The 11235-nt window shown below is 42.7% G+C and overlaps 1 protein-coding gene across 1 annotated transcript in view; it reads right to left on the reverse strand.

Moving 5' to 3' along the window:
* Nucleotides 1–10095, reverse strand: part of LOC308640405 (prolow-density lipoprotein receptor-related protein 1-like) — a gene marked incomplete at its 5' end in the record, with an annotated part of 46213 nt that extends 36118 nt beyond the window's left edge. Inside the window, 6 exons of the mRNA XM_081312331.1 lie at nt 1283–1402; nt 2985–3098; nt 3917–4159; nt 4560–4676; nt 7364–7447; nt 10080–10095. Of these exons, the coding sequence (XP_081168457.1) occupies nt 1283–1402; nt 2985–3098; nt 3917–4159; nt 4560–4676; nt 7364–7447; nt 10080–10095 (694 nt within the window). The remainder of the gene's footprint in view (nt 1–1282; nt 1403–2984; nt 3099–3916; nt 4160–4559; nt 4677–7363; nt 7448–10079) is intronic.
* Between the last annotated feature and the right edge of the window lie 1140 nt (nt 10096–11235).

Here is an 11235-nt window from a genome sequence, read left to right on the forward strand (position 1 = left end):
GATACTAATAAACCAGTCTTTTCTCTTGTAGCCTTCCCAAGTGGGTAGAACTACAGGCAGGTACAGCCATGGAGAGAGGGCACTATTGAGTAGGGATCATTGACCAGGTTTAGGGTGGAAGGGTTGATTAACCCCTCAGGCCAGAGCACCAAAACAATAGATCCTCTACCCTCCAATCACATTTTATCCTAAAGCGTTATCTTTATTTTTGTAGACAAGTGCTATAGGGTAATAGTCATAATCTTTTAAATTATTACTGAATAATGAAGGTATATGAAATTTATTTTAGCCATTGTGACACCATAATCCCATTTATAAAGAGGAGAAATGAGTCTCCTCCAGTGACTTGGAGAAGGTCAGCCAGCAGGAACAAGCAAGGGTAAATATACAATGGGCTCGAATTCCAGATTCTGTCCTGCCACTCATGATATGGACCTTAGGCATGACTGTAAAATGACAAGCATATATATTCTGTGACAGAAATCCTCTAAGCTCCACAGGGAAAGAACACTAAGTTTAACACTTTCTTGTTTGGCAACAGTTGCCCTGCAATTCCCACAGAAGAGGATGTTAACAAGCACTGGCAAGACCGTGGAGAAACTGGAGCCCCGTGCACTACTGGTGCAAATGTTAAGTGGTGCAACCACTGTGGAAAAACAGTTTGATGACTCCTCAAAAAATCAAACAAGTATACATGATCCAGTTATAGTCCACTCTCTGGTATATACCCAGCAAATGGAATTATCACACAGATATTTGTGTATCACATTCATACCATTATTCTTTGCAACAGTCAAAAGGAAGAAACAACTAGTGGTGAATATCCACCAGTAGATGGATACCGTATGTAGTATATGTGTATTCAGCCTTAAAAAGGACAGATATCCTGATGCATGCTATTGACATATGTTATAACATGAATGAACCCTGAAGTCATTATGCTCCACGGGATAAGACAAACACAAAAGCACGATTACTATATGATTCTCCCTACGAGAGGTGTCTAGAATGGACAAATTAGGTATCTAGAATGGACAAGTTAGTTACCAGGGAATAGTGGGAGGGGAGTTGTTGTTTAGTGGGGATGGTTTCTACTGGGAATGATAAGTAGCTCCAGAAATCCGAGATGGTAATGGTTGCACAACATGGTGCACATATACAACGGCATATGTTTGAAAATCACATGGTACATTTAAGAATAGTTAAAATGGCAAAATTTACATTAAATGCATTTTACTGCATTAAAAGATGTTCTAAAAAGTTGAGTCAAACCAGTTCTGACCTCCACAGCTCTGCCGGTCAGGCTGCAAACTCCATCCTGCCCTGCAGGAACACCGGACACCCCAGTGTGTGTCACTGCACTGGCCTTCACAGCCACCATTCACCACAGAGCAGTTTTTACCTGGTGGAGACAGTAAGTAGTTCAAACAGTTGAATGCTGAGCCAATATTTATAAACTGTGTTGTGCACATACCTTGTAGGCCTGGGTGAGCCAGTGATGACCAGTTGTGACTGACCTTTGACCCTGCCCTCTGACCCTGCCCTCTGGCCTAGGAACATGGAGCTTCCGGGGAGGAGTGTGGAAGAGCGAAACAGGAATCCCAGGAGCCAGGGAGCAGGAATTTCTTTCCAGGCCAACAATGTGAATGATTTCAAGTGCTGATGTTATTTATTATTCTTGCTCAGGGAACCAGAGACCTCTTACCTATGATTTTTTTTGGAATTCAGGAGTCCGTGAGACCCCTACCTTAGGAAGTGATATATACTGGCTTATGAATCCTATTGAATTATCATCCATGTACAACCAGAAGCCTATACTTTGTCCCATTGTTTATGCTTTTAGCACCTTTTAAAATTTATTGGTTCTTTTTAGTTATACATGATAGTAGAACTCATTTTGATGCAATTATGCAAGCATGGATTAGATCTCATTCTAGTTAGGACCCCATTCTCGTAGATGTACATTTTGGTGGGATCCGCTGTGACGTTTTCATATATGTGATAGGAAAATCATGTCAGATCCATTCCACTTTCCTGTCCCTATTCTCCCTCCTTTCCCTCCGTTATCCGTTGTCTAATCTACTGGACTTCTCCCCCGCCTGAAACATCTCTAAACCATTTTCCTTTAGTACAAAATTTCTTTGGCAGCATTTTATAGTACTAAAGAGGTTTTGTCATATATATGTAAGACCATATTTGGGGAGTAACTAGGAGACAGATGACAAAAAGACTTGGAGAGAGACTCCCACATTCTCCTTTCCCTGGGAACCTGAACCACAGTGATTCTTGTGGTGAGAACCAGGACTTGTTCTCAAGTCAAAGCTGCTTCTCAGTAGCCACAGGAGTCCAGTCTCCATTAAATCCCTAGAGAATTTTATGTTTTTGTCATAAACAAAATGATCTGGTTCTCAATAAGCATGACATGTGTCAAATGGTTAACCTGTCTTCTACTGGTTTGTCATTTTCTTTGTACTCAATTTGCAAAGTTGATTTGAGTCTTAAAAAATCCCTAAGCATAAAAAAACTGGACTAGTTGATTATATACAAAGAGTTGTGTGCCCTGGGGTCTTCCAGGGAGGGGTCCTTGTAGCAGAATCTCTGCATCAGTCTGGTTTGAGAACACTGCTATAGATATTTAAGCCTAAATTGAATGTGTGGGCCTTGTTCTCATAACAAAGCTACAGACATTCAAAGACATAATCTTGGCTTTCTACCAGAATTTCAAAAGCAATACAGTTAGAAGTGTTTAGCTAAAGCTACAAAATGAGAATTAGCCCTCAAAGTTTGATAGCTTAGATAATATATGCTCACACTTGAAAGACCAAAGCCAGGGGCTATGACTGATAAAAGGATCCATCCTTGATATGTGTGAGATTTAGTCCAAGCAGCCTCTCAAAGAGTAGACCTCCATGGTAACTATCGCAGGTCCGCTGTTTAAGCCTATTTCCCACCTCCCACCTTAAGCTAAGCAACTGGTTTCTTACCACATGTGGTGGGTTCATCGGTGCCATCTGCACAGTCTGCTTCCCCATCACACATCAGAGATTCTGGGATGCATCTCCCTTCATCACATCCAACCAGGCCTTCTGGACAGGAAGCTGTGTAGGAAGTGAAACATATTTTTTCATTGATACAGGGAATGGTAGAAACAGACAATTCTTTCATGGGTAAAGGGGTAACATTTCTATAACCTAAGACAATTCTAGATAAGAAAGTTTTATCTTTGCAAACAGAATTTTTTTCTATTTAAATAGAATTAAATCTTTAGATTTCATCATGAAGATGTTAAGACACCTGGACAGTAGATGGAATTAGCATTAAACTGATTATCCTAGTTTTAAATAGTTACAAATGAAGTAGTGTTAGAGTTGGTCAACACTTGACCTAAAAAAAGTATTCTATTTATGAGATTGATTTACACTTTATCATAAAAATGTTAGAATATATTAGATATTAGAGTATATTAGATATATAAATATTATAGGTTTAACACTAGAAAAAAATTAACTGGGATTGTGGTTCACCAAGAAGTCAGGAACAACTACTATGTGTATGTGAGGTCCAAAAGAGAAATGTAGTACTTGTCTTTGGGGATTTACCACCCTTAAGGAGGAATTTTTCCCTTCTACATTGGCTGCACAAGGCTGAGAGTCATCTGTCAGCTTTCCATGGGTTGGGCCATAACTGAATAGTGAGAATATTCTAGGCAATGCTCAGAGCATCCCTCACAAAAGTTTCTATTCCAGCGCTGTTTTACATTTCCGCAGAAAACTACATGTTGGTTACTGCTAGGAAGAAGCATCCTGATTTTAGATATAGGATGCAGCCTCAGTTGTAGGGATTAAAATACAATTTGCATAAAGCAACCCACATAGTACATCTGTCCTTGAGACACACGTGGGGAAGCAAGGCTCACCACCGACGTGCTCATCTGAGGAGTCGCCACACTGGTCGATGCCATCGCACCTCCAGCTGTCCATCACACACACCTTGTTCTGGCACTGCCACTGCCCAGCCAGACAATGGCTCTGGGGGCAGTGTGCTCTGTCGGGCCCTTCTGCACAGTCCTGATGGAGATCACAGAGTTCCCCAGCATCCAGGCACTGAGACTTTCCTGGACACTGGACTTTATGGTCTGGACATGCTGTCACCTTCGTGTCTGAAAGGCAGGAGTTGGCTTGGTGAGGCCGAACCAGTGTACTATGGATCTGCTTCTCGATCAGTACCTATGGCCTGCTCATAGGACTTGGTCTACAGAACTCTGAGAACTAAAAGAGACGCCAACCATTGGAGACACAGTCACAATTTTGTACAACTGAAGTTTCACCCCAAAGAAGTTTTCAAAATATCAATGAAGCTCATAATCACTTTCATTTTGAAAAAAAAAATAGAGACTCAGGTTAAAAATTCTCTTATAATACCAGAGACAATATCTATATTTAGCACATATGGCATACAGATGTTTAACGACTTCTTTATTTCATTTAATACTATATCAATAAATACTGCTAATGAACAGAGAAGATGAGGGAACATTAAAACTGTGTTCTACCTACCACAATCAACCTCATCGGAGCCATCCAAGCAGTCCCCAGCACCATCACAAAGCAAACTGACAGAAATGCACCTCCCATCGTCACACTGCCAGGCTTGTGGATGTCCACGGCATGCTTCCTCTGCGACCAGGGGTGGTGTTCAAGAAGGGGTGCAAAGGAAGATGAGTTGGTCAAGATACTGGCAGTTTTTAAATTGGGGTTTCATGGTGAGCAGCCCAGCCTAAGTCCTTAGCCCACATCCTTAGCTTGAGTCCTTGCCAGAAAAAAATAACATCAGCAAAATAGAAGTACAGGGAAGATTGACCTGAAATTGTATAATTCTACCCTGACTCCACCTCTTGTTCAGCCCCACATTACCATACCTCTATAAATATTAACACCCAGACCACAGGGCTGTTGTCTCTCCCTCTGGGGACAGCCAGCATTCTCCATTGAAGGTGTGCTCATTGCTTTACTCTGAGATAGCCTGCATTCTCCCCTAAATGTGCCTCTGCTTTCCTAAACAAACCCGTCTGCGGTCTGTCTGGTGTGTGCTGAAATTCTTTTTCTGCCATGTATACCAAAGACCCTATTCATCGAGAACCCCCCTACAGTGATATAAGGATCCCCAACCCTCAAGGGACGTGGTAGTATATGCCTGTAATCCCAGTGGACTTGGAAAGCTGTGGCAAGAGGATTCAAGTTCAAGGCCAGCCTCAGCAACTTAGCAAGGACTTAGTAAGACCCTGTTTCAAAAAATAAAAGGGCTGGGTATGTAGCTCAGAGGTAAAGTGCCCCTGGGTTCAATCCCCAGTCCCCAAAAAACCAACCAACCAAAACCCCCAACCCTCTTCTGCCCTTCTGGGTTCTCAGACCCAGAGATTCAACGCCCTCTGGTTCCCTCTCCTCTTCCCTGGTTGCCTCCTCCTCTTTCTGTGCTGTGGCTCCATACCGCTATCTCTGAAGCACTCCCACAGTGAGGGACTCACTTTTTGCATGTAGCCTGTACCGCACCACCCCACAAAAATGCATTGCTACTGAGAAAAATAAACAAATTTGGGTTTCATATCATTATTAAATTAGAGAAGGAATAATTACCAATTTGCCACTGGAGTCAACCCTGAATTTGCTTGTCCTTTTTTCCCCAAGATATGCTTGTCCCTTACCAACAACTGCCCAGCAAACTAATAAGGTTTATCCTTCACACCATCCTGCTAGAACACAGTTGCCCAGCAAATCTTTCAGTGACAATGGAAAGATTTTGTGTCTATTCTGTCACATGTCACTAGTCACATGTGACTACTGGGCACTTGAAATGCACAAGTGGGCTGTGGGTATGGCTTAGTGGCAGAGAATGTGCAAGGCCCTGGGTTCCCTCCCCAATACTGAAAAGAAAGTGGCTAATATAATACAATTGAGTTTCATTTAAATTTTGTACATTTTAATAAATTTAAGTCCCCATAGATGGCTAGTGGCCAGCGCAGATAAAGACCTAAGAAAATCTAGAAACTGTTGGTTCCTTCAAATATTTCCATCTAAGTATGCCTACTGGCAGCAAGTAAACCTAGAGAGTTAAGGTAAAATTAAAAAGCATGGTGGGGCATAGAACAAGGCATTTCTGTAAGCCAAAAAGTTTCTTTCTATCAGTAATATTATGTGGTTGTTAGCTGTTCTGTTTTGGGGGAGATATTTTTGTTGTTGTGTTATTATGCATGTGGTATTAAGGATTGAACTCAGAGCTTTGCACAACTCAGAGCTTTGCACATGCTAAACTCACTCTATTACTGAGCTAGATTGCTAATATCAAATATGCATGTTAAGTTAGCTATAGTAACTGACCAGGAATATGCAGGCAGGGTAAAGAAAAGGGATGTAGTACTCACCAAGTACCTTGGAGTTTTTATTTTTTTCCTGAGGACTTTTTTCCCTTCCACAATCACAACACAAGGATGTATATAAGTCACCTACTAAGAAGTTTCCCACATATACTGTTGTTTAGGTGACCCTTCTGGAGCTTTGAGCACTTTGAACACAGAATACTTGAGCTTCATTTCAGCATGATATTTGCAAAATGGCTGATGTGACTATTGGTTTTGTAGTTTTCTTTATGGTCAATTTGCAAAGTGGCTTTTTCATTGAACAAAGTCTCTAAACTTAGAAAGTTGAACTAATTGATTATATTCCAAACAAATTATGTGTCCCAGGGTCTTCAAGGGTTTCCTAAAGATAAACCACAGGATTACTCTAACTTTTATATATGGTTAAGTCTAAGTTGAAGGTGTGAACCTTGTTCTGACAATCTCAAGACACATCCCAGGCTCTCCTTGGAGAGCCTACAACAACCCAAAGAATTCACCATGTCTGCCTACCCTTTGAGATGCTGAAAACCATGAGAATGGACACTTGTCAATCTAGTACAAATTGAGTATCCTTTATCTGAAATGCTTTGAACTAGAAGTGTTTCAGATTTTGGATTTTTAAAAAATCTTAAGAATATTTACATAATAATAGATATGCATAACAATATGCATAATAATAGATCTTGGAAGTGGGACCCAAATCTAAACACAAAATTCATTTATGTTTCATATACACTTCATACGTATAATCTGAAGATTATTATACACAGTTATTTTTAGGGCCTCTGCATTTTGACTATGAACCACAATACAAAGTCAGGTGTAGAATTTTCCACTTACAGTGTTGTGTTTGTGCTCAAGAAGTTCTAGATTCTGGAGCATTTTGGGGTTTTCACATTAAGGATATACAACCTGCACTTGGCAATCAGGGTCAAGTTCACAATTGAGTCTTGAGAAAGAAGTACTTACCACACTGTTCGTCAGTTCCATCCATGCACTCTTGCTCACCATTGCAGAGCCAGGCCACAGGAATGCACTTTCCACCACATGCAGCTTGTCACATATTGTTACACTCTGCTTCATCTGCATTAGATGATCAAGAAAAAGAGCCACGAGAGTTTCTGGCTCCCTTGGGTACAAGAGTGCACCTTGTCATGATAAAAAGCAGTAAGGGGTCATTTGGGAAGGTCTTCCTTCAACTCATTTTCAGGAAAACACCAGGGGAACTTAGTACCCCAAAGCCCCATGTGGGTTCACCAGTGACCTTCCAGGGAACCAGCTCTTTTTGGGGTCATGGAGTTGTTGCTGGAGACTTTCTGTGTGCCTCCTTATTTCCCTGTTAGAAAGAGGTGACTCACATTTGTGCACCCAGAGACATGAGGATGGTGCTTTCAGCTCTGGTCGAATCCCAAAGCCTTGGAGAAAGAATACTTACTAGTTTAGGCTCCAAGTATTTGAGATATACAGACACATCTTAAAATAACATTAGAATTTTTGATCCTACATAATATCTTTAGCATGCCTCTAATAGCCAGAATATACATATTCATAGTTTTCAGTTATTTGCAAGAGAATGATTCATATTGTTTTATTCAAGCCATGAACCTGTGTTTTTTTTTACCTTTTCAAATGATTAATGTTAAAAATAAGCCAGATACTGAGAGTCCTCAAGGCGAAGCAATAGGAAACCTAACTGTACTTCATTTACTACAGTGATCTAAGTTTCAGAGAGGAAAATCAATCAATTCCTATAAAGTATAATCCAAATCCTGTACTAGAAGTGTCTGCACCATGTGGAGAAGGCCCAGCCAGTCCTACTCTGGTGACGACTGCACACAGCTATGCCATGGAAGTGGACCACAAAAGGCTCCTGTGCAGATTACTCTTCTTGGGAAGGGACAACGTCCCAGTTCTGACTGGTGTCCCTTTGAGGTAGTGATTTCCATATAGTTATTCCACATTTGATTTTTAAAGTCTGGAGTATAAAAAGACTAAAAATAAAATGCTGAGTAAATATCACTTATCAGTGGATAGCATCTTCTCCACCACCTACTCACACTTCATCCAGCTATCTGGCTTAACTCAAGAACAAAACTATGAAATTCAGACCAGTCGATGTCAGCAACTGCTGCCAAGGGGACACAGCTAAGTCACCAGGTCACCTGGGTTAGAGTTTTGGTTAGATCACCTATTTAATGTGACCGTGGGAGAGTTAATTCCTCTCTTTGGACCTCAGTTTTAATATCTATACAATAAGTACAATAAGGCTAGTAAATAAGTAATCCTAAGAGGAAGATGTAAGGATTAAATGAGCACAAAGCTGCTTGGCACCCAGTACATACCACGTGCTCATAAAGCATTAATTGTTTTGCTACCTCTTCCAATAGATCTTTCCAGAAGGATCTCAATTAGGGTTGCAATCAACCCTCCAAGACTACCCATCACAGGAGTCAGAACTTGAACAGTATTTTGTCCTGGTGATTCTCAATCTGGGAAACAAAAGTGCATAAGGATTCTACCCACTATCTGCAGAATGGTCTCAAACCTTACTTTTATCTACATGGGGGTTTGCTGTGATTGCATAAGAAATTTACTTAATACATTTATTTATACATTAAATTCGCCATAGCTTTCTCAGTCAATATATTAAGTACTATGATTACATGCTGTTCTAAAACAGATAATAAAGATGCCTTCATAGTAGGTTACGTTGGAAATCACTGTTGTGTTTTTTTTTTTTAAAGACAAATTAACTTTAAATCCTGTTTCAGAAGAGTGCAAGCAGATAAGCCACAGCAGAGATACTGGACCATTTTAACAACAAATTCTGAGGGTTTGAACCTTCCTAGGAGAAAAACAACTGTTGTAAAGTGACACCTCCTCCAAGCTGTCAACAGTACCTTGACCCTGTAAATTAAAATAACTAAATCTGCCTTTCATTCATGGTGGACAATCAGGAGCACCTGTCCTATGGCATTAACAATCCCATAGGGCAGATGGTTTCATAAATGCTGAACATCTCCTACAGCTGACCACATCATCAGCCACTAGTTTGACCCTTGGGGAACAACGGCATGTCTCTGCCACCCTGGACCCTCCACTCAGCCTACACCTAAGAGACATCAACAAGTACAGCAAGAAATGCACTCCTAAGGCACTTCAGGCCCCATCACCCTTTTCCCTGGGCTGGGTTTTTTTTTTTCTTTTTGGCGTGAAGCAGCTCTTCACGAGGTCCTGAACTCCAAAAAGCTGTATTTGCTGCCTGTCACGCTAGGGCGGCAGGTAAACGGGAGATCAGGGCCAGAAAGTGAATCCCACCCAGAAGCAAAAGTGCCCACGGCACCCCCAGGGTGGAGAGAGCTCCTTTTCCCACCTGCTAGGGGACACCTTTGGAAAAAGACACCGACTTCGCTGGCTGAGCCCACCTCCCCTCTCACCCACCTGCAGGTTTGTAAAGGGCCCTGCGACTCATCCAGGAGACAACTCCTGAGGCTTAGCCTTGCCCACCTAAGACCTCCTCCATAACTCGCCGCCACCGCACAACGGGGCACCCAGCACCCTACGCTAGGTGCCCCAAGTTCTCTGCTTCCAATTCCTTCAACATCCATCCCCCAAAGCACGGGACACCTGTACCCTGCGCGGACGGTCCCTTCTGAGGGCAGCCCCGCCCAAGAACCTCACTCACCGGCCTCGCTGTCCATCGCGATTAGCACCAGTGAAAGCAGAAAAAGAAGCGTAGGGCTCCCCATGGCTGGGCAGGAGAGGGGCGCCTCCGGGCTGGAGCGGCGCTCACGGGTGAAAAGAACGGGCAGGGAGGTGGAGGGAGGCGCGTGGCTGCGCCTGGGGCGAGCTCCAGTTCCCGCGCCCGCTGCTCATTGGAACGACTGGGGAGGAGCCGCGGAAGGATGGAGCTGGGAATCGGCGGCACTGCCGGGGAACACCTGCCCGGGGAGGACGTGGGTTGCTCGGGAGAACTGCTGCACCCTCACATTGGTCTCTGTAGCTTTTTAGCGCTGAGGAGCGGCTGGAACTCCGTGTCCCCCACCTGCAACAGGAAAGCCTATTCAGGTCCTGGCTCCTGACAGACTTAGGGGCAAGGAAAGGGAGGGTCAGCGATATTTAGGTACATATGAATTACCTGGGAATCTTAAAGTGCGCAAGATCTGTAACAGGACTTTAGATTCTAAACCCATCGCCCTCACAAGTGCTGTCTTTGTTGCTGGTCCTCTCATTTCATGGAAAAGCAAGGGCTTAGTAACTCCAAACCGGAGACATCACTGTGGTTGCAGGTCTCTGGCGCTGTTCTCTTGGAAATAATACCCTCTTCCCCCAATCCCCTTCCCAGGGCATCTAGGGAGAATCAGACCTTCCATGACCCAGTGTTTGTGATGACACCTGCCAGAGGCAGCAACCCTGTTTGGTTATTGGTCAACCAACCAAGAGTACAACACAAAAGCCCTGGAGAACGCCATTCTGCTTTCAGTCTGTATGGCTGAGAGAAGTGGGATGCTTCCACACACTTGAAGGTGGACTGGAAGATCACATTTGATCAGTCTCAGAGTCAGGCAAAATCCCATAGGGACATAAACTGTAGGGCTAGAAGGACCCTGAGGTCATCTTATTCAAACACTACTATTTATGAACGAGATAAGGGATAATTTTCATGGGCACTGCCCAACCTGTCCCCCTCACAAAGCTAAGCTGTGACACTCCATCTTTCCAGTATGCCAGGAGAGGTGAATGTCAGTTTCTTGGAAAGAACCTGATGGAATTAGAATTTATTATGTTAAATTGGCAAGGAATATTTATATTTTTGGGGAATGAGAGGCTGCAATAAAATA

This window comes from Spermophilus citellus (genome assembly GCF_964194105.1).
Source record: "Spermophilus citellus genome assembly, contig: SCAFFOLD_161, whole genome shotgun sequence".
In the NCBI taxonomy this organism is placed as follows: Eukaryota; Metazoa; Chordata; class Mammalia; order Rodentia; family Sciuridae; genus Spermophilus; species Spermophilus citellus.